We start from the raw sequence: 22,081 nt of genomic DNA, 5'->3' as shown, positions 1-22,081 counted from the left end.
TTCCTCTCATTGTCTGAGTGTTTCTCAGTAAAATGCTTATAAAAAGCAACACTATGATTTAATGCTGATACCATACAAACATCTTTGTACACTCATCTTCCATTATTTAGTCTTTGAAGAGCTGCCTCAAGGGTCAAATTCATGTAGATTAATTTGACCCTTGAAAAACACTTAAACAAACATCATTGTGTCAGGGCTGAAGAGCCTCCTCCACATATGATATTATTAAAGAGGTCAAACAGGTCTGATTTATTTTAATTTGAACAGCTAGCACCTAAACATTATCCACTGTGTTCCAGACACCAGAGTCAGACTGGACAGAAGATTTGTCAGTTTGCAGGACAAACAGTTTGTCACTGTCAGACATCAGGTCATCTCGCTGGCGGACAGAACATCTTCATCAGACTCTCGTAGCTTAGGAAGGTGACGGCGTTGACGGGAAAGGCCCTCAGGCTGTTCAGAAGTAGGCCTTTGAAAAGGACCCTGGCTCCCTCCTCTCTCACGCTCACTCTCAGGCAGTGAAGGACTCCGCTGTATACCCGTCCGCCTGCCCCTGACATCTGGAGTCGGGCTTTTACCACGTCCATGGGCGTCGCAAAGATCCAGGTCACCACTCCTGCCGTGCCACCGGCCATCAATATTGCAAACGTATCTGATGACAGAAAAGTTGAGGACTTAATGTAAATCTAAAGTTATGTGTGAAATGTGAAACTTAACAGTAGAGATTAAATAACATTTGGGAGAGCTACTGTAAATTATCAACATTGTTCTGACGTTGTTATATGTTGTTATATTTGGCCTTTTAAAAATGTCTTGGATGTCTTTTATGAAAGCACTTTTCTACCAAGAAACCCCAAAAGAAGAAAGGTAGAGGAAAAAAATTAAAACCCCAAACGTCTTCATGGTGACACTTTTATACTGAGAGATAACATAGATAGCTTTGGTGATAATGTGCCACGCTGGCTGTCTTATGCAATGCTCAAAGCAAAGTCCACAACCAAATAAACACACTCCAGGTTCATCAGCTGCTCCTCCTCCCTCCAGGCTCCTTCTGCCATTAGCTCCCAGGCAGAAACTGTATTTGTAATGCATACACAACACATGCAAACGCAAGCAAACAAGGCAAAGCAGTAAAACCACCTTGCAGTGCAGCAACGCATGGTGTCATTCCATTCAAACTGAATGAGCAGTATTCTGATTGAAGCCTCTAACTGATGTGACTTAGTGCTTCATTTAGTGTTAGTGCTGGTGAGTCGATCTCTGTGGAGCTGACCTGATTCTTTGCCGCTCCCTGTCAGAGCCATTCGAGTGACCTCATAGGGCAGAAAGTAGAGTCCGTAGCAGGGTACATCCCTCAGGGCGAGGGCCAGCCCTCCTCTGAACAGACCCCTGGGTCCTTCCTCCTTCAGGATGACGGAAACACAGTGAATGGGTCCACGGTATCGGTGAGCAGATGTTTGACCCTGCAGACGCACCTTCACCAGGTCGACAGGTGCACAAACAAACACCTGAAAAAAAGATATCATTAATAGGGTCAGTCCACCTAAATTAAAAGAGGATTTGTTTTTATTTTAGACAGTATTTATTCTTGAGCTTATATAGGCTCAGCTTGTGCTCAAACTGTGCAGTTGCAGATTTCTTGTGCTCCAGCGTGTTGTTTTGGACAAACAGAACAATGCTTCCACCCTTTATCCCACCCTGTTCCGTTGTTGACGGTGGAACTTGATCCGCAGGTTTTCACTGAATTCACTATGGGACAGGGCTGTGACTGTTACCACATTACAATGGTTATTTGTGATCCCTAACTATGAGTTGATACTGTCAGCGAGTGTCCAGGCAGAATTATGATTCCTGTTATAAAAGTAAATCTTTCGCATCCTCTGATAATAGTAGCTTTGGCTACTTGATGACTCTGTCACTAATGTCTATGGCTCAATTTATCTCAAAGCATGTGATCCCAAAAAAAATGTCTGTGCTACAATGATCACACCAAAACCTATTTTTGTGTTGCTTCTATTCTTCTAAGGAGTTAACTTATGAAGAGGAGACATCTATCTTCCAGTCACCCCATTCATGAAACACATCCTCTTCTGTGACAGCAGGCTCAGGTGCTTCCTTTTCTCTCTGCTGAAGAGCTCTCTCTGTTCCTTTGTGAACATTCCCAGTCAGCTCTTGGTACAGACGAGCCTCTTGGAAGCCTCCTGGTGGTCAGATAACATACTGACTGACAGCACACAGTATTCCTGACCAACTGAGGATGATTCCTAATGAGTTTGATGACCTGCTAAACTTTCCTCCAGCACCAGGTCGGCAGGATTTGTTTTTTAATTCGGATTAATTACCTTGGTCCCTGATAATGAATGTACAAGGCTAAAGGTTGGGTTTATTATTGACAATGGTATGGTGTTCATGCTTATCTCTGATTGAGTCCTATTGATGTTAATGAGTCCCTGACCATCGCCTTCAAAATCAGTTACACATTTAACTTTGACTTACACTTGTGTCAATGACAAGGAATTTTTTAACTATTGTTTCAGCCTGAACATGAGAACCAGGGTCAATTACCACTTGAAAACAGTAACTTTCAACCTTAAATTGTATTTATTTATGCACTTTCTCTATCATAAACCAATCAGACACAGGGGGCACAGCCAGTTCAGTACCTTAGCCAAGGACACTGAACCAGGGATTCAAACCACCAGCCTTCTGGTTAGTGGATATCCCACATTTTCACTGCTGCCCACTTAAGGGGATGGTTCACTCATTATCTACTTGTCACTATTCCGATACAGGGGTGGGTCAAGTGTTAGAGTCCACAAAACAGTTTTGGAGTGTCAGGGGTAAACAGCATTGCAGCCAAATCCAATACAATTTAAGTAAATAGTGACCACTTCTTTAAACTTAAAACAACAGAAAAAAAACACAACTTGCCTCAAACCGCTCCTGTGGTGTCATCCAAGTGTCTGTAAGCCCTGAAAGTGCAATTCGACTCGAAACGGCACCATGCACATCATGTTTTTAGCCTCAAAGTCCGCAGTGATCCCTTCATAAACACGTCTCCAGAGGAGGACAGCAGAGGACACTTAGGCTCAAAACATGGTGTCAATAATGCTCGATCAAGAAGAATATGAATGTCGGGGTTTACGGACACTTGGATGACACCACACGAGCATGATGGAGGCATTTTATGTTTTTTTCTTTTCTTTTACTTTTCATTTACTTCACTTGTTTTGGATTTGGCGCTGGGTTGCACGCTTTCCCCCACCTGAAACTCCTGAAGTGTTTCGTGGACTCAAACACTTGTCCGACCCCTCCAGCGGCATAGTGGTGTGTAGAGAATGATTGAATTTCATTTTTTGGGTGAACTATCCCTTTAACATAGTTGATCGCTACCCTTGTGGTTTTCATGAGCCCTTAGCCTCTCCTCATCACCTGCTGCACAACACTTCACATTCTCAACCGTGTTCAGACCATAGACTTTATATAAAGATGGACGATGTGCCAGCTCCTTAAAAGTGAAGCCAAAGCATCTCAATCACCCTCTGGAGGTAAACACATCCTCCTTCATGTTAATGGAGTTGTAATTTTGGTGGTGTCTGTCACTTTAATTTGTTCTCATCACATTGATGTCTGTCCAAAAGTAGATTTCAAAGATAAGTTTGGTTTTAATGAGTTAAATGATGTTATAAAACTGGGTGAAACTGGATGTACAGATGACACTGACTTGCGATTGGTGGTGCTAATATGCAGATATTTGAGCTTCATTTCTTGATAGTGGGAGGAAGCGTAGTCCATCTTTATGTTCAGTCTCTTATTCTGACCAACCTTCTTCTATGGGTTGCAGTGAACACTAGGACCTCAAGGGGCCAGATTAAATTGTATTTTCCCACAACCCCTTCACCTACTCTTTAGCAGCTGCAGAACACACACATCGTAAATGAGACAATAAGTAATTCGCTGCTGCCGTTATGAATGGAGAATTGTCACAGTATGGGAATGGTCAGTTCTATGATACTGAGGAGCCCTACAGTCGTCATGCCAGTAATAACTGCAGCCATCGCCCTTCCAAGGGCTTTGGATGAAAGCAGCCAGTGAACATCACGTGTTCTTACCTGCATCAGACCTGAGAAGCAGCCAGCAGTGAAGACGTGTGCGGTCGAGGCCGGTTTGCTTCGGTCACAGCGCTGAGACTGAGTAAGGTAATCTAAGGCGTTCGAGTAAGAGCCAAAAACAATGGAGTTGATGATGCCGGTTGTCAGCACAGGAAAGGCCATGCCCTTGAAGAAACCATGGAGCTGATGTAAAAAGACAAATGAATACAGTAAGTGGGCATCAATATGTGGAGGCTGGTGCTATTTATGCTGTGATGTGTTGGGGAACAGTTGAAAGGTGTGTGGCCTTTACCCCTTCATGAGAGTACGTTTTAGCCACACAGTGACGTATCCCTTTATACATGGACTGGGCCTGCAAACGCACCTTCAAATAAAACATAATGTTTCAGAGAAAAAGCTGGTTTTATGCAACTCATCATGTTTATGAATTAATGTGTTATCCAACCTTTACAGTGTCTAATGGATGTCCAATTGCCAGTCCCAGTGCACCTTCAATACAATAATCAGGAAGTAAATGTTATTTCTGCACATGCATACAACTATAATACTACTATACAAATAGTACTCTATTTAATCGATTTCGTTGTACCTGAAATGCTCCCCGCTATGAACTCCACAAAAGGCATGACTTCCACAGCTTCACAACCTGCAGAGAAAACAGGCCTGATTGAACAGTGGTAAAGATAATCCCTGAGGCTGATGTTTTACAGCTATAATGCAAACGGTCAGTTGTGTCACAACCAAGACTGGTTAATATATGACTGACCATGATGGGGCAGAGGCTTCCGTAAGCATCAACTGTTGAACATAAATCTGCTTCAACTGGATCGGTCGACGTGTTAAATATACTGTTTTTATATAGGATTTTTTCCAATCTTATCAACCTCATAAAACTTTACAAGACAAGTCACATGAACACATTCACTCACACATTCTTTGCAGTGCTTTCCAAAAAATGACACACCACACAGCTGCTCAGAATCTTGCTCAAGGACTGACTGAAGGTACCGGGGATTGCCTTTCATGTTTTGTCTGTAATAACATTTCTCACTTTTATTTAAAAAAAAAAAGGTTTATCAAATTACTAAATTGCTACATGACATGACACTTTCTTTCAAATCAAACAAAAACACGTCTTTGATTTAAAAGATACATGGAATAAACATGAAATGTACTCTGTTGGTGTGGAACCTTTAATTGTTCCTCATAATATAAGTTTATGCTCCACATATATTCATTTTCACAAAAGTTTGTAAATGAGTCCCTTCCTTCTGTGCCACAGCTTCCAGCTGCACTTATGAGTGAGTTTATGATTATGTCAAATTAAGGCCAAGTGTAAAGGCATAATCCTGCTAAACTGTCACTCAACACTCCATACTTCTGTTAACCCTACTAGGCCCCATCATAGGACTTGTGGCATTTCATTTTCACAGGAGTTTCAAAAAAGGTTTCCAGACTTGACCTTTTCTCCAGTTGTGTTTTATCACTGGCTTGAAACAGACATTTTGTGTTTAACAACACTGTTATCATCAGGTGAATGAATTAAAGCATTAAGCTACATGCAAACAAAGATGTATTATGTTAGTCAAACTGGTTTACCTGTTGTATTAGTCACCTTATTGTTTGAGCCACGTCCTCATCAATGTAAACATAGTGGCTGTAGAATTGGACAAGGACCCACGTACCCTTGATTTAAGGTTATATTAAAGCCTGATGGATGGATGGATGGCCACCATGAGAAACATACTTTAGCATTTTAAAACAGATTCTCCCTACTATAGTTAAGAGCCTCCACTCCGAAACACACGGCCAAACTAGCACCGGTGCATCATGCAGTCTGAACCCGAGGAGCAGTGGAGAACGCTCGGTCTGTAGAAGAACCTGTATCCCGGTGGTCTGACTCGATGGATGGATCACGCAACAGACGCGACGCTACTCTCTGGGTTGTACGCTTTCTAAATGTGGTTTCTTCCGTGAACGACTAGTTATCCTGTAGTAGTGATTAGGTGAGAGGAGGGACGTAAACAGAGAGCCGTCACGTGACGCATGTGTGCGTTTGTGTGTGAGTGTGTGCGTGTGTGTGTGTGTGTGTGTGTGTGTGTGTGTGTGTGTGTGTGTGTGTGAGTGAGTGTGTGCGTGTGTGTGTGAGAGAGAGAGAGAGAGAGAGAGAGAGAGAGAGAGAGAGAGAGAGAGAGAGAGAGAGGAGAGAAAGAGAAAACAAAAATGTACCATCACAATACAAAGAAAAAAACTGAATAGAACCAGAGAAAAAAATGATGCAGCACAACATTTGATTATTCACAAAGAGTCTTCCCCATCTGCGTACCAAAGTGTCCTTGAGCAAGATGCTGACCCCCAAATTGGATGTCTGGCAAAACCCTGTCCTGTAAATCGTTTTGAGCTGTCATCAAGACAAGAGTAGATATGAGATAAGGCATGGGGTAAAGGTTGGTGGCATTGTACGAAGAAACTAATTGAAGTATTGTAAGATTAAATGTAAAATAAAGTTAGTGATGTGGAAAAAGTTAGAGGAAAACGGTTTGTTAAATTAATTAAATACAAAACCTTTGCTCTATTTATAAATAGATACTTACAATAGGGGCCCCTTGTATGATATACATGTTTACCAAAAGGAAAAGGGAAAAAGACGAAATAGATTTATTATAAGTGGAGGAACTTCAAATTGTAAGTACATTTCTGGTTATATAAATTGACCTTTGATGCTCTGAATGAATTTCTCTATACACTGATGTTCAGAAAATGTCGGAGAATGAACAGATTTAAAACAATTGTAATGTTTTTGTTCTCCTTTCTTACACAAAGTAAATTAGTAATCTGCACAATCACAGAGTAGTCATCACGAGTGAACGGCGAATAGCTTGTAAACAACGAGTGACGACACAGAGATGCGCGACGTCGCGTCGGTATCTTAACAACGGCGAGCGGCGTCACCTCCGGTGTTAAAGTTTAGCTGGGTTTCTTGGCAACTGGTGATTGTTGTCTTTACTCCAGATGTTGTCGGTCGGTTGCAGATTCGTTAAAAAGCGCCTGTGCCTGCAGTTCGTTGATCTACTGAAGGTTTCGTAGAAATAAACTGTGTGTTTTTTTTAGGTTTATTCCAACGACGTCTTCAGTAGATCCCGCACTTCAGACACAGGCGCCCTTTAAAATGACGAATCTGCGACCGAGTCTGCAACCGACCGATAACATCTGGAATAAAGACAACAAATCCCCAGCTAAACTGGAACACCGGTCGTGAACTATGTTATATTTTAATTCTGTTTAAAATCCGCCTCAGTGTTTCCATAGCATCTTCGTTCAAACCCACAGTTCAGCGCTGCTTTCACTCGGGTTGACGTCGTCCAGTCGGACCTCGAACAAACACAAACAGAAGATGAAGGCTGCTAGCAATAGCCTGCTGGGAAATTAGCTTGTGTTTGTTTCATTCGACCGTTGGTGAGGAAGACAACATGACGACTCTAACGAGACAAGATCTCAACTTTGGACAAGGTAAGCGTGAAATGGCCAGATGCTCTCCTCTGGCAATGCCTCGAGACAACATACATATCCTCATTCACCGACACGTGAGGGTCTTAGCATGACACTAATCGGTGCTGTATTTCTATAAAGTTTCACCTACATGCCGTCGACCCCCTTTTCTTGTCATTATAAGTAAACACTGTGGAGCTGATCAGTGGTTCTGGGTTTGGTGTGAGTCTGTCCATTCGAGAGCAAAGACACTGAGTGAGATAGTTCCTGTCTCGTTTCAGTCGTCGCTGACATCCTGTGTGAGTTCCTGGAGGTCGCTATTCACCTCATCCTGTACGTCCGAGAAGTTTATCCCTCTGGAATATTTCAGAAGAGGAAGAAATACAACGTACCTGTGCAGGTACAGATACTTTTTCATGTAATTATTAAATGCTCCCATATTGTTCGAAGTCCCATTTAGTTCTATCTTGTGTTTTTGGTTTGTTTTTTCTTTGTAGATGTCATGTCACCCGGAGCTGAATCAGTATATCCAAGACACGCTGCACTGCGTTAAGCCGCTGATTGAAAAGGTAAGACGCGACCTTAAGCAGACCGGTTCATATTCGGTAACGTGTGTTTCCCCTCTGTTAAAATCTTCCACTTACCTCCCAGAACGATGCAGAGAAGGTGGTGGTGGTCATCATGGACAAAGAGCATCATCCAGTGGAGAGATTTGTGTTTGAGATCTCCCAGCCTACACTGCTGTCCATCAGGTTGTTACTTTTATTCATGTCTTAATATATAGATCTCTATCCTTATATATTGCTGAAACATTGACATGCTTGTTTAGTGATCGTGGTCCTTAACTCTCCTTTTGCTTTGCAGCTCTGACACTTTACTTTCACATGTGGAGCAGCTGCTGAGGGCATTCATCCTGAAGATCAGTGTGTGTGACGCTGTTTTAAATAGCAACCCGCCAGGTAAACGCATTATTCATTTAGAATACAAATATTTATAGAAGATTCTGTTTAACTGACAATACATTTGATTTGTTTGTAAAAAAACTTTTTATTTTTTTCATTGACATCCTCTCCACAAGAAATCATTCACTGGTGCACCTGTTTATCAGTAAGCAAGACACCTGCTGCCTGTGCTCTCACTGCATATGAGTCCTCAATGGAAGGAAGACATAATCATCTGTATGTTTTAGCAAAGGAGACAGGATTTGGATGTAGCTTGAGAGGAAGTGTAAGCCTGCAAGGTTTAGTTCAGGGTATGATAATCTCCTGAGTCAAGAACATGACTCTATCCAGCTCTTAATAAGCAGTAGGCTCACTAAAATTACAAAAGGTGCCTTTGAGCAAATTCAAAGTTGAGCAATTAAAGAGAAGAATTATTAGGAGATAATTAAGATTGTGGTCGCAAAGCCTCTGTGACAGATTATATGACATGTCAATAATATCCATAAGGGAATAGATTGAATAATGTGATTTATTTATTGTCACAGGGTGTTCATTTACAGTACTAGTACATACCAGAGATGCTGCCACACGCAACATGGAGAAGGTTCAAGTCATCAAGGTGAGTTATTTTAAAACCACTGCATCAATACAAACAAATCGAATTATACGTAAACACAGAATAATCACATGCATTTGCTGTTTCCTGTTTGTGCATTTCCCTCTCAGGATTTCCCGTGGATAGTTGCTGATGAACAAGAAGTCCACATGCAGGAGCCGAGACTCATCCCACTGAAGACCATGACATCTGACATAGTAAAAGTGAGCAAACCTATTTCTCATCAGTTCAAAGAGAAAAAACGCATCGTGTCTTCCAGAAATGCACTAAACTCAAGAGATCTTTCAGAAAATGCTGTATGTGTGAGTGCAAATGTCCGAGTTACAGCTTTCGGACTTTCCGTGGACTTTCTCCAGCCAGCCCCGTGATGAAAACTCTTCACAATGTCCAAAGGAGCTGACGTGAGGAAACATCAATAGATCTTACGCAGGATTCACCACGAGCAAGTGGATGTGTTGATGTCGTTCGAACTTGCCACGAAAGCAAAATAAAAACGAAACCCCAAAGAATATATAAATATCTCAGGACAATAGAGAAATGTCACACACGTAGTAGAGCGACGTAGATGTGAAGAGATCCTCTGGGTATAAAGCCAGACGCCGGTATCAATGTGCTGCAAACAAAAACGTGTGCCACACCGCCCCTGACCCTCCAGAGAGGTCTGTGTTGTTGAGGACATATCTGACCAGAGAACCTCCTTCTCCATTGTACGTGTGTGAACGTGGAAAAGTACCGACTCATTTCTGGACATCCTCTGGAGGTCACGTCTTAAAACGGCTACAGACACTCAAGTGGAGTTTTAATCCTCTTGCTCAGATTAACAGTTTGACATCAAATTCTGTGATTCATGTTCTGTTGAATTGTTTTCAAATGCTCACACACTTACTGATATCTGTTTGTTCTTTTGTCTTTCACAGATGCAGCTCTACGTGGAGGAGAGAGCTCAGAAAACATAGGTCCACACTGTAAAAACTCAGTGCTGCAAAAGCCTCTATGTGAGAACACTGAATCATGAGCTAAATACATAATGCAGCCTCTCAGCAACAGATTGAAAGGAAGAAGAGGATGTGTTGAACACATGGGATTATTAAGAGTGGGATATTCCTGTGGGAATGTGTTTTGTGAAGTGTGTAAAGCTGCAGTTTGGGTTGGGCTGTTTCATTTGTCTGTGATTGAGGAACATACCATACACGTGGATGTGTGTCTGCTCTTATTGTCATGTGTTGTGCATTTTAATGTTTTGACTGCAGATCTTTAAAATAACGCGATCATTAAGATTGAAATGTAGTTGCACCATGACAATGACCTTCCAGAGGATATTGAATCCTTGGGGGAGAACATCAGTTTAACTTTAAATCCCACTTGTATCAGATGGGTTCAGCAGTGTTTTAAATGTAAAAATATCCACTACTCATTGTTCTTTGTAGGCATTTTCTTTTGCAAATGCTAACTGAGAAGAAGTCGCCTTGTCACATGCTCTAGGAGGTCAGAGGTCAAGTCATCTCAGTCCTTGAATGATGGTTTCATACTGAGCCACAGCCTGTATGTTCCATTTTTACATGAAAATTGCAGAGTTGTGTTTTGCATTTCAATTTTACCAGTGATGTTGTTGATTAATGTAAAATACTATTAAATTGTAATTCAATCTTTTTTGAAGCATCAGCACTAAAAATCTCTTTGTATGTCTCACCAGTGAAAAAGTGAAGTAGAATGATTCTTGGTTCGAGGCTTCATTCATTCATCTATATGGAATAATGCTTTAGGTAGATGGCTGCAAGTCATATTAACTCCAGTAGGATCACACCTTAAAAGATACACACTCATTGATTTGATAAATCCAGTACTCCCACTGGTGGCTGGTTGGGTTCTTAGTGTTTTTTTAAGGGAAACAAGCTTTGGCACGGAACAATTCCCTGTCTGTCATTTTGTTTGTAAATTAAAATGCAAAATGAAATCTCACAGTTACACAAATATGATAATATCTTAACCTTGCTTTATATCACCTGAACCAACCAGACATTGATGTGCCTGAAAGACACACTTTGACACTTTTTCATTTCTATATTCAACTCTTTCTCGATGACGCAACAAAACAACACATATTATTTAGAATAAATAAACTTTAATACAACTTCAGTTTTCATGTATCAAAAACAATGACACACGATTCCATCATAAACTGGAGTTTTACTTCCGTAAGATTTTATGAAAATAAGACATATTCATTAGGTTTTGCTTCAGAATTAAGTTGAAAGCATGCTCAATTGAGTTTTGTATAAAAATGATCTTTGAAACAGAGGCTTTCAGTTTTCTCTCCTTGCTGGGCTCCACCATCAGCACCTATGGATGTAGTATCCTGTTGCGTATCCTATGATGTAGATGGACACCAGTGCAGCCAGAGCTCCTGCTGTCTTCACTACTACCCCAGTGTTACCGACACATACTCTGTTGTAGATCCTGCAGATTCAGGAGAAAAGGAGGTGGTCAGAGATGACTTTGATTGTTATTTGTTTGTAGATTCACGTTTTATGAAAAGGTGAAAAACACTTTGAAACAAGAACAGTTATTAGTGATCAAAATACAACTGGAGGATTTGGGGAACATGGGAAAGGGAGAAAAACAGGCAAACTGATATTACATCATTGCCCTCTGCTATCAGAGGTACTGTGACTTTTATCTCACACATATCTTCCTATCACTAATTATCAGCTCCTTGATGGCATCATCACAATGCTTTCGGATCATTATGTCAGACGTCCTCATGTTTCACCTCATCCCAGTGGACTGTGATGCCTCCACATTCATGTTGACGTTGTCCTCGTTCCAGCGATCATACTGCACGCTGCCGGCTCCGTTGGAGTCCATGTGGGACATCCTTCCTCTCTTGCTTGTTAATGCTGGAATCACTGTTCACTCACTGCTTCACTGCTCAGCCTGGACACATGAACTCTGACACAGTGAGAATGACGAGTGGATTGTGTGCAACAAAACATCGACAACTCTGCGGAACATAGAGTGTTTTTAAGGCCTCGTGACAAAAAGGAAAGTTGAATATTTATCTAACCCTAATATTTAAGTAATTTTACAAAATAAAGGCAACATATAACTACTTCGACAAATGTATTAATAATCTTTTAAAGAAGTTCTATCACATGTGTTTATTACCTTTTAACATTTACAATATTTAGAGAAGATCATGTCAGTTGGTATTTACATTGTTTAATCAGACCATGTCACTGAAATAATCAGATTCAAAAGGCAGTGATTTGATGATTCCCACTCTAAGAAGAATTCATGTCCCCACATGAAAATAATCTCAGTTTGTACTCACCTGAGTCAGAACCAGTCAACGCTCTGCACATAAAGCTCTGGTCTCCAGCTCTTAAAAAACCACGACTGACACTGAGACTGTCAGAGCCATTCCTCCTGCTCGGAAAGAGACCTTGGCCTCAGTACATGTGTTTACTAAGGTCACACATAAACTGATTGGTTGTTTTCCAACTGTTGACTTCCACCGGCTTATACGACTCCTACTCAGTGATAAAGAGCAATTCAATCAGTGGTTGGTCTCCAGTTTCATCACATCCTCTGCAGATAGTGGACTGTAAAGCAAATATGCTCCGTTCAATGAATAAAAATATGATTTGGTCAAATATAATATAACTTTGTAGTGTCAAAGGGTTTTTCTGCTATTTTACTTATTAGATGACTCACTGATCTTAAAATGCAACATTTGGGTCCTTTTAAGTGCTAAATCCGATTCCTTTTTATCTTACACATGTTCCACAAGTTTAAAACTTACACATGTGTAAGATTTAGTGCACTGAACCTTTAACTGTGTACATCTTGTACAGTTCTCCCCCCTAGTGGACAATCCGCTTCAGTCACTGAACACTGCTACGCCACACTTTTCCCTGTCTGATATTTACTTTGAAGACCCTCCACCTGGGCACAAGGATGACTTGGAGTGATTTTACCAAAAATTATATCCAAATAAAAATATTCCTATAGTTCATACCAATAAATATCACAATAAATATCACAGAATTATTTCTGTGAGGTTCATAGACATATTTTTTTCTCCTGAGTTGAGCTCTCAGTTATCAGCAGAGAATGATAAACACTTGATAAATCTGAAGTATTTATGTGTAATACCTCCTCACTGTACTTGCACAATGTATGAGCATTATATTGACATGTATTGAACATGTGTTTGCTCTATCTCTGTTTTCTCTGCCACAGTCTTAAGCTGGGCTGTTACAATACTGAGAATCAACATAAACAGATACAATACAACATTAACAATAAAGAGTACCTGTGTTGTTGTGTATGTCTATAAATATAGTCGCAAGCAACGTTACAACATTTGCATAAAATGCTACGATTTAATACACAAATTTGAAAACTCTTCAACTGTTGCGTACATGTTTTTCATTTAATTAATATTTTCCTGCTGTTAGTCTTTCACTCTATAACTGCTACTTCTCCAATTTATCGCATGTAAAACTGCACTAATTTCTTGTATGTGTGTATTATGTAAAAATACAGGGTGAACATTGTGGTATGACCATAAGCCCCTCGAAGTTCAAGGCTCTCTAAATAAACTGGACTTGAAAATGCTGTAAAATATGATTTGTCATAAATGTCTATGAGATGAGGACATCCTCTTCAGAGCAAATTTTATACCGTAGCTCGTGGACCACAAGACGGGAAAACTAACACTCCTGTCATTTCAGATTGTAAAGTTTCCCCCCATTATGCAACAGCCTCATTATCTTTTCTGACTCAGGCTGCTGGAGGCCTCTTCACCATCGACGCTCAGATGACCTTTGATACAGGACATAGAACAGGCTCAAAGTTGAGGGAACAGAAAAAAAATACCGGAAGAGCTGAGCTGAGACTCCACGCTGGTGTAACCCGATCTGGAGCACCCACCAACTATGCTTCCTGAGTGTGCTATTGCTTAGATTCTTGTCAAATCTGGATTCTTGTGCTACGTGGGGCCTATGAAAGAAATGTTCTTCTTTTGAGTCAAGGGTTGTACGATGTTATCATTTATCAAGTCGCTTCTACCGACTTCCTACTTCCTACCGGGATGGTTGATCCTAGATACAAACCCAGTGGATAGTTTACTTCAAGGTGAGCTCCTCGTCCATCTATTTCCTATGATGTCAACATGGCGACAGGCTGTTTCTAAACTGCACATGTGTGTGGCTGCATATTGTTGTGTGCCCTGCAGGACTGGTAGGTGCATGTGGGATCTCTGTGCTGTGCTCCTTGATGAGAGTACACTTGTTTTTAGTGGAAGAGAGGTGAGGAAATTGTCTTTTCAATAGAGCTGTACTTGAAGATGAATTTGGTGTTAGAATATGTAATCTGACTCGTCTGTAAATTTCACTGTTTCATCAAATTTGTGTTTCTTTTACTTCAGTGTTCAGGTTAACACTGTTTTCATTTTTCACAACCCACAGCTCGAGTGATGAGAGTGATGAAGGAAGGAAGAGGGGGACGTCTTGCCGTGAGAGGAGAACTAAAACTGGATTTACTGGGATGCTCCAGTTTTTCATTGTGACTGGGATACTGTCTGTCGTGGGCTCTCGTGTGGCGTCCTTGGTGGTGTTAGAATTTTGTCTTCGGACTGTGTCTGGATTGGTGACATCTGGACGAGTAAGACATTGATTTGATAGAAAATAGGCCTGATACTCAAATGTTTCACTTGAATCACTTGTTGCATGTTCTCGTCTCTGGATTTTATCAAGTCGCAATGACTCATGATGCTTATTTACAACATCCAGGCTATTCTCTGTTTCTATTCATCCATCATTCCTCTTCATGTGACCCTTTATTCCCTCAGGAGTACAGGACATCTTTGCAGCAAGTGTTGGTTCAAAGCCAGTTCTCAGTGGGCTGTGCCCTAAGCTGCAGTCTGCACTTTCTCCACGAGGGGGCGTCCCAGCGCTGGCTATGTCTGCTCCTGGCAGCGGCACTGAGCTGGTTTCTGGCTCGGCAGGCCACCCGCCTGATGCACCATGTCATGGCTCTGTACAAACTCCACAGCTCGCAGCGCTACTGTGGCGTTTGCATCAGCCTCCTCTCATCAGGCCAGCTCCTGCTGCCCATGCTGTGCAGGACAATGATCCTCATCTTCATCGTGGCTGCGGTGGCCTCTGTATCAATCATCAATCAACACTTCCTGTCTGCAACAGAGGCCCTCAGGTTCTGGACACCACTGACTATCTGTTACACACTGTTGGTGGTGTACATGCAGGGTGAGGAACAGAGAGAAACATGCACATGTATTTTAAACACTGTGGCGCAATGCCTGTGGTTTTTTGCTTCCCCCCAGTACTTATCTGATCATCAATGCAAATGTAATAAATTTAGGCATCCAAAATTAGTAGCTGTCTTACAAGCCCATCCTGCATTTTCACCACATATTTCCCCATCGTGCTGCGCTCTGGGTTCTGCAGACGCTCAGCACGGTGCGTCTGGCAGCGAGGTTGTGCTGAACACAGTGATGGTGCGTCTCGGGGGCTTGATGGTCCTGATGCTGACGGTTGGACGCTGGGCTGACGTGCTCCACATCCTAATGTGTTTCCTGGGCGAGGCCAGCTGTCTAATCCCCACTATGGATCTGCTGGATGCAGCATCCTCACAGGTCAGTGAGTCTCCCTGGAAGCAGCACACACGGCTACAAGCACTCTCTGTCCGCCGAGACTCACAAACTGGGACAGAGTACCGCTATGTTCATTACACTGTGTCCCAAGATGAGACTGAACTTCTCAAACTTGTATCCCAGGTGGACAAGGTTTAAGACCCCCAAGACAGATTCAGGTCAGAATAGTCTCTCATTCAGAACACTGGCCCTACTTTCACTATCACTGAGGTAGAATGATTAAAGAGTTCAGTTTCAAATTACAACATGCAGCTGAATCATACAAAAGTAGATTTTTGCTTTAAAAAGTAGGTTTAATCTATTCTACTAATGAAAAGGAAAATACAGTTTAAGACCCAAATCAAATAACAGATAAGAATTTAGGAAAGTGAGGACTCCAGACTTAAGTTCAGTATAATGTTACAGAAAATGATATCATACAGTAGCTGTGTTATTAGATATCCAGTCAATCTGTGGTGTAAGCTTGTCCTGCAGCTGCAGCTTCGCTGTAGCTCTTTATCGTCTTGTGCCACATATTTCATCTGTCGTGTTTGTTGTGTGCAGATATGATGCAGAGGATTATTCAGCTGACATCGAAAGAGAGCATTGGAGAAGACCTCAGGCTCAAGAGAAGGAGCATGGGAGGAAGCCACAAGGGACTTCTACAACTAACAGCCCTTCTAACTGACTGATTTAGTCTCCGTATTATTTGGGCAACACAAGCGATTCATGCTTTTATATTGTGAATGTAATACTTTTCACTTAAATGCCATGAGGTGCATTTTAACTTAGTACAATAGTTTGCAGCTCAGTCTTGATATTAGATAAAAATGAACCCAGAACAGAAACATGTTATATATTTATTTTTGATTTGGGCAACAAACCTGCAGGTTAGGATGTTATTCTATGTCTCTGCATGACCCCTTGGACAAATTAGCACAGTAATCTTGGAGGTATATAAGCCACCAACTCCTGGCAAGATTCACTATTAAATATTGTCCTTGTTTGGATCTAAAACCAGTTTGTATCCTTTTGACCATCTGACAAACAAAGGTAGAAATAATCGAGGTTTAAAGGCCAACAGCTGTTGCTATAATACACTGTATCCGATGAGCTAATTCTTATTTACCCACTAATTGATCTGCTTTAAGAAATTATAATAATAAAAGAATTTCTTCTTAAGAATTAATTAAATGTTCTAATGTTTAATTAAATGTTCTAATATTTTCAACAATGGAAGAAATATATTGAATACAAAGACAAATTTGTCTCCACAAATGCTTCAAATGAAATAATATTGAATGTATAAATATAAAACCATTATTTACTGTGTATATGTTTATATTGTATGCGTTTGTGTTGCCTTAAAAAGGACAAATCTATTCTCCAGATGAAAAGGGAAAATAATATGCATTTCATTCAGATAAAATTATAAGATACAAAATTGTAAAACCCCAGATTTAAATTCAATAAGATTTCTGACATTATTCTTTATAATAACTGAATGTATCTTTAAAATTGAGAGCTGTTATGACTGTCACACAGCCCAAATCCGGGTTTAACCATAAAAATAACTTGGATTATCTATTATAGCACATAAATGAACTGATCGCAGAAAATACATTTTACACGTTTGTCACCATCATCCCCAGCACGGACATGTCCTTTTTTATGTGGTAACCTATTGACGCCATAACTGACAGCTTGCACGGTGGGTACACGTCTTTATTTAAATTTTTTGTATACTATCGTTTGCTCTTTCCCACGTTAATATCATGTCATTGTTTTTTCTCCCCGTGTCCCGTCCGCTCGCAGAGAAGAAAGAAGCAAAATGGCTGACGACAACGTTATTGCATAAAAAGTCCCACAAAATGGCGTTAGACAAAGAAAAGGCTCGGTTACTTCGCTTTAGCGCTGACCTTTGATCCGTCGAACAAAGACCGTTTGTGAACGAACAGGCGGTATCTATTGACACGGACTGCTTCTCGACCCGCGCCAATGTTTTTAATGAGGGAACATTAGTCATTTACAGACTGATATATTCTGGATTCTTGCAACAGTGAGACACCCGGGACCGGCTCTGTCCACACACTGACGCCGGTCTTATGCCCATTAGTCTTTATTGAGAGCGGACAGAAACATATTCCATGAGAGGGTTTGTGATGGAGATGGTTTGATATCAGTCCCTTCCTCCCGTAAAGCTTGTGAAACGACAGTGGACACAATGGCGGGTCCAGATTCCAGGATAAATCCAGCAGGTCTGGGACGTTTAGATCTGGTGTTTAGTCGATCCACCCAAATCGATCATTGTACTCCCGACGGATTATTAAGGTGAGTTCGTTTGTCGAGTAGAATCCCACATGAGGACGCTCTCCACGAGCGGCCGGTCATGGTGGAGGTGTCCACCGTAATGGCTTCTCCGCGGCTGTCGTCTCCTGCTCCGGAGGTTTCACACCGTCTGTTCTCATGTGATGGGCACGCAGTGCGCATGCGTCCCGCGGTAGCTCGTCCCCTGTTACCGCAGTTTGACGCATGCGCACTCCTGCCTTTAATATGCCTGCTTATAGAGCAAAAAAAGCAGAAGAGTGTGGTAACACAGGGTTTCTTTACTAAACTTTCATTTAGTTGTCATTCTCTGAAGGCTAAACATTGGAATCAGCTCCAGCCTGAGTATAGACAATATTCTCTGAGCAAATATTGAACTAAAACTCTGTTTATCCGCTGTTTGAATGAGGCTGACATATTTCCAATGATCCACACGCTAGGTTTGTATCATCAACACGTAAAGGGATAATGTTTCAAGTGAAAGTGCAGGTTTACTTAAGCCTATCTCTCATCAGAGCTTATCAAAATGCTATATTGTACCTTAGCACTTGGGCCCAATTCCTCATGTTACTCATTAGCTTAAAACCAAGCAGCGACCAGGTCAAAGTTCTTCACTAAATAGCCCCTTTGCCATTTTGCCACCCATGAGTAGTTATACAAGGAAATTAGTCAAATATTTATTTGCCTTGACAGACCAACAGTGTTACATTATATTGCCGTCAGCAGATAAATACTGAGCCATGTACAAGCATACATGTTATATGCTGTATTTATAAATAAATAAATATATACTGTATATATAAAAGATCCTTTCTTTTCTCACATTTACTGTTTCATGGTCTCTTTATCAGAATATTTCAAATCAGTTCACTGATCATTTTTATTTTATGAGTTAATGCATTCATGTCAATCCAGTTTTGGTAATATACTGTTTAAATTGATATTCTTATGCCTGATATAATGGAGTTGTGAACAGTCTTTTACAGGCTTCAGTAAGCTGTCTGCTATTATACACATATGTGACAAAGTAAAGTGTCTCAGTAACAGCTTCCATTGACTATAAATCCATTCTCGAGTATGAACTCTGCCTGAGGGAGCATGTGTTTGGGACTAATAAATGCATCTTAAAACAGCATTCTTCCAAAGTATATTGGCCATTATTGTTTTGGGCATTATGATAATGGTGAGCTCTTTCTAATCAAATGTTCACTATGGTTTCTCAGTTGGGTTGAGGTCTGATGGCTTTAACAGCTGTCGCATAAGATTCACATTATTTTTATACCCGTCAAACCAATATGTTTGGAAATGTTTACATTTATTGTGTTTCTGGTCTCTTCCTTTTATTTTCCATCCGTTTATATACAATTCCTGTTTCCTACAATATTTAAATCTAAATAAAAGATACAAATAATCTCTAGAATTTTAAAATAGTGAGTTTAGACTGGAGTTTATTCATCAGGATCAACAGAATATAAGCTTCTCTACCAACCTCAGGGAAATATTTGATGGATTCTAACTTACACAAACTTAGTTCTCTTTAGGTTTAGGTTTCTGCAACGAAGACTTCGCTGACACAACCTTTTGTTGAACGGAGGGGGCTCAACTCAAACCGTCAAGCCCTGTATGACTGTATGTCTGCACGTAGGCATGCTTTAATGATGCTGGATAAATAAAGCAATTAGTGATGGTCGCCAGCAATTAGTCAATCCATCCATTCCTCAAACTAGCTATTGTGTTCAGGTTCACAGGAGACAATTAGACCAATTACACCCTGTGAGTATTTAGCCTGAGCGGTAAGTGATTGATATTCCGAGATGGAGAAATCTTGAACGTTTCTTTGTTATTTTTTGGAACATATGGAACTTTATTTCACTTGGTCCTTTGAGGGATTCCCCCCCCACCCGTTTTTGTATTGATAAAAATAATCATCAAACAATAAACCATTCTAAAGGGAAAGTTCATGCTGACTGCTTCAGATGATGGGATGATGGGATCCTCCTGAGAGTCAAAGCTTCTCAGATGTCAAAGCAACACAACCAGGGGTTTTCTCACGCATGCGCACAGTGGGACGACTAGCTCATCGGAGAGAGAGAGAGAGAGAGAGAGAGAGAGAGAGAGAGAGAGAGAGAGAGAGAGAGAGTAAAGAAGTTCACACACAAAGCCACGCCTGCGCCGTGTGCCTCTCATTACGAGCGAAGTTGCTGCATCTTTTTAGGAAGCTTCATGCTTTCTTTCGACATCCAAAGGTCGCATGGTGTCAGGGACGCGCCTAGTCACGGGAACAGTCCGGAGCGCGTTCATGAGGTGCAAGATCGCGCTTCCAGCAGTGAACAGTATCAAGCAGCGTGCGGGGGGGGACTAATGGTTTACATTGGGCCACAGCGACCGGAGCGTGTTTCTCGTTTCCCTTTTCTTTCTTGTCAGGCGTTTGGTTTGCAGACCTCTGCCGATCTGCACGCGAGGAGACGGACATAGCGCGGCGCTGTGTATGGTCGGGGAGCAGGAGCTCCCAGTATGGTCCGGGAAACCAGGCATCTATGGGTGGGAAATTTACCCGAAAATGTGCGAGAGGAGAAAATCATTGAGCACTTCAAGCGGTGAGTTGACGAGCGACGTCTGTGTGTGCGTGTGCATGTGTTTTTTTGCAATGTAAGGACGGCTGCCCGGCCAGCATCTCTGTGGTGTCACACCGTGGTGGATGAAGCAGGAGGTTCCCCCCGTAGCGAAGTCCCGTTTGGCAGCAGCTGTCAGCTCCTGTGCTGCACTCGAGCCCCCTCGGAGCGCGAGCGGCCAGCGGCACGCTCCAGCCAGCCGACATATGGTTCTGCCATTTCGACACCGTGCACTCACTTGGAGCCTCCGTGGTAACTTCACCTGGGCTTTCTCCACTTCTCCCCCCCCCCCCACCGCGATCAGACCTCGGAGCGGCACGTCTCTCCTCCCGGTAGCAGGTCCCCTCCGCAGCCAGTGTAAACAAACTTCATCCGCGCGGCACCAGCCTTTATTTTGCTCCCGATTCTTGCAGCACGGGGCAGCGTGCATGTGTGGCAGACAGCAGTGCGTGTTCACTTGACTCTGCGAGTTAGTCAGGTCACTGCTCCTGACCGAGCGTGTGCACTGTGTGTGTGTGTGTGTGTGTGTGTGTGTGGAGATCTGCACCAGCACCAGCACATACCTGCCTGTCACTGTTGCAGCTGCATGGTTTGTGTTGTGTTGTGTTGTGTTAGTATGGGGATGGAGGGAGATCGGAGGGGACGGCGGAACTCACGCTGCCTCGGAGCCGCAGGCTGGGCTGGGATCGAACGCTGCGTGCTCGCTCGTATGTGGCACATTGTGCCGCTGCTGTTTACACTGTGCGCAGAGAGAAAATGGTTGTTTGGCTCATTGTGACCACGCTGCTCCTCTGAGCTGCAGCCCGAAGGGAAACCAGACAACATGTCGATATCCTAATTATGATCCTCACGCATTGTTTTTTTTTCAATTGGTTCTGTCTGGAGCAGACGCGCAGCCCTGTGCAGGATTTGTATCTCCTGCTCCTCTGGAGGAAATAGTATCTATATATATTTGTTGCGGGTCTCTGTCACGATTGTGTGGCCGCTCTCGCTGCTCTCACCTCGGCTGTCAAGGAAGCAGCAGTCTGTCTCTGTCTCCGTCAATATGTGCCGGAGAGCAGCCTGCTGAAAAGCATCAGCGCGCATTTAAGAGCGGAGCTTCTTTTAACCATGTATGAGTCACCATAGCGGCACAGGAGCTGCTGAAGCTCTCGACCCTGTGACACAAGTGCATTTGTCCCCAAACATAAACTGATGAGGTTGTGGTGCTTTTTTGCTCTGCAGCGGTGAGACGACAAACATGTCCGATCCCCGCAACCATCACGATGATGATGATGATGATGATCCACCTATATTCACATCAGCTCTTGCTCTGAACGGGTTATGTTTTC

At 42.1% G+C, this 22,081-nt stretch overlaps 5 protein-coding genes and 1 long non-coding RNA gene across 8 annotated transcripts in view; 3 read left to right on the top strand and 3 right to left on the bottom strand.

Moving 5' to 3' along the window:
* Positions 1-239: 239 nt before the first annotated feature.
* LOC133956677 (solute carrier family 25 member 45) lies at positions 240-6,107 on the bottom strand. Its single transcript, XM_062391926.1, has 7 exons — positions 5,712-6,107; positions 4,702-4,758; positions 4,558-4,601; positions 4,405-4,476; positions 4,113-4,295; positions 1,274-1,508; positions 240-652 (listed from the first exon to the last, which is right to left on the bottom strand). Exons 2-7 carry the CDS (start codon positions 4,736-4,738, stop codon positions 372-374), a joined length of 852 nt encoding a protein of 283 aa, XP_062247910.1. The 5' UTR covers positions 4,739-4,758; positions 5,712-6,107; the 3' UTR covers positions 240-371.
* A 1,019-nt stretch (positions 6,108-7,126) lies between these two features.
* On the top strand, positions 7,127-10,809 carry mad2l2 (mitotic arrest deficient 2 like 2). Its single transcript, XM_062391870.1, has 8 exons — positions 7,127-7,622; positions 7,883-8,001; positions 8,099-8,170; positions 8,253-8,353; positions 8,466-8,560; positions 9,088-9,161; positions 9,269-9,361; positions 10,076-10,809. Exons 1-8 carry the CDS (start codon positions 7,583-7,585, stop codon positions 10,112-10,114), a joined length of 633 nt encoding a protein of 210 aa, XP_062247854.1. The 5' UTR covers positions 7,127-7,582; the 3' UTR covers positions 10,115-10,809.
* Positions 10,810-11,260: 451 nt separating this feature from the next.
* smim1 (small integral membrane protein 1) lies at positions 11,261-12,655 on the bottom strand. 3 transcript variants are annotated; one of them, XM_062391873.1, is made up of 3 exons: positions 12,490-12,655; positions 11,929-12,159; positions 11,261-11,615 (listed from the first exon to the last, which is right to left on the bottom strand). In XM_062391873.1, exons 2-3 carry the CDS (start codon positions 12,030-12,032, stop codon positions 11,492-11,494), a joined length of 228 nt encoding a protein of 75 aa, XP_062247857.1. In that variant the 5' UTR covers positions 12,033-12,159; positions 12,490-12,655; the 3' UTR covers positions 11,261-11,491. The 3 variants fall into 3 exon arrangements, with proteins under 3 accessions (XP_062247857.1, XP_062247856.1, XP_062247855.1); XM_062391872.1 differs by having other exon boundaries at positions 11,929-12,107; positions 12,490-12,654; XM_062391871.1 differs by having other exon boundaries at positions 11,929-12,092; positions 12,490-12,644.
* Positions 12,656-14,011: 1,356 nt separating this feature from the next.
* On the top strand, positions 14,012-16,833 carry tmem82 (transmembrane protein 82). Its single transcript, XM_062391869.1, has 6 exons — positions 14,012-14,297; positions 14,398-14,470; positions 14,630-14,825; positions 15,013-15,427; positions 15,629-15,816; positions 16,378-16,833. The coding sequence occupies exons 1-6, from the start codon at positions 14,204-14,206 to the stop codon at positions 16,381-16,383; spliced, it is 972 nt and encodes a 323-aa protein (XP_062247853.1). The 5' UTR covers positions 14,012-14,203; the 3' UTR covers positions 16,384-16,833.
* Positions 16,834-17,801: 968 nt separating this feature from the next.
* On the bottom strand, positions 17,802-21,474 carry LOC133956644 (uncharacterized). Its single transcript, XR_009921166.1, has 2 exons — positions 21,407-21,474; positions 17,802-18,370 (listed from the first exon to the last, which is right to left on the bottom strand). It is a non-coding gene; the product is annotated as an uncharacterized LOC133956644 (long non-coding RNA).
* Positions 20,287-22,081, top strand: part of spen (spen family transcriptional repressor) — a 27,133-nt gene continuing 25,338 nt past the window's right edge. The window contains exon 1 of the mRNA XM_062391867.1: positions 20,287-20,735. Within this exon, the coding sequence (XP_062247851.1) occupies positions 20,653-20,735 (83 nt within the window). The 5' untranslated portion in view covers positions 20,287-20,652. The remainder of the gene's footprint in view (positions 20,736-22,081) is intronic.

The sequence above is a fragment of the Platichthys flesus genome, chromosome 7 (assembly GCF_949316205.1).
Source record: "Platichthys flesus chromosome 7, fPlaFle2.1, whole genome shotgun sequence".
NCBI classification, from domain to species: Eukaryota; Metazoa; Chordata; class Actinopteri; order Pleuronectiformes; family Pleuronectidae; genus Platichthys; species Platichthys flesus.
This window is presented reverse-complemented; position numbering and strand designations above follow the sequence as displayed.

What these genes read in the sequence shown, in the direction of transcription:
- mad2l2 (XM_062391870.1), top strand. Translation starts at nt 7,583, where the DNA reads ATGACGACTCTAACGAGACAAGATCTCAACTTTGGACAAG. An exon ending in AGATCTCAACTTTGGACAAG is followed by an intron (nt 7,623 to 7,882) that starts GTAAGCGTGAAA and finishes GTCTCGTTTCAG; the next exon opens with TCGTCGCTGACATCCTGTGT. An exon ending in TTAAGCCGCTGATTGAAAAG is followed by an intron (nt 8,171 to 8,252) that starts GTAAGACGCGAC and finishes CTTACCTCCCAG; the next exon opens with AACGATGCAGAGAAGGTGGT.
- tmem82 (XM_062391869.1), top strand. Translation starts at nt 14,204, where the DNA reads ATGTTATCATTTATCAAGTCGCTTCTACCGACTTCCTACTTCCTACCG. An exon ending in AGTGGATAGTTTACTTCAAG is followed by an intron (nt 14,298 to 14,397) that starts GTGAGCTCCTCG and finishes TGTGCCCTGCAG; the next exon opens with GACTGGTAGGTGCATGTGGG. An exon ending in GTTGGTGGTGTACATGCAGG is followed by an intron (nt 15,428 to 15,628) that starts GTGAGGAACAGA and finishes TGGGTTCTGCAG; the next exon opens with ACGCTCAGCACGGTGCGTCT.
- LOC133956677 (XM_062391926.1), bottom strand. Translation starts at nt 4,738, where the DNA reads ATGCCTTTTGTGGAGTTCATAGCGGGGAGCATTTCAG. An exon ending in CATAGCGGGGAGCATTTCAG is followed by an intron (nt 4,602 to 4,701) that starts GTACAACGAAAT and finishes ATTGTATTGAAG; the next exon opens with GTGCACTGGGACTGGCAATT. An exon ending in GCTTCTCAGGTCTGATGCAG is followed by an intron (nt 1,509 to 4,112) that starts GTAAGAACACGT and finishes TCTTTTTTTCAG; the next exon opens with GTGTTTGTTTGTGCACCTGT.
- smim1 (XM_062391873.1), bottom strand. Translation starts at nt 12,032, where the DNA reads ATGTCCCACATGGACTCCAACGGAGCCGGCAGCGTGCAGTATGATCGC. An exon ending in TCACAGTCCACTGGGATGAG is followed by an intron (nt 11,616 to 11,928) that starts GTGAAACATGAG and finishes CTGAATCTGCAG; the next exon opens with GATCTACAACAGAGTATGTG.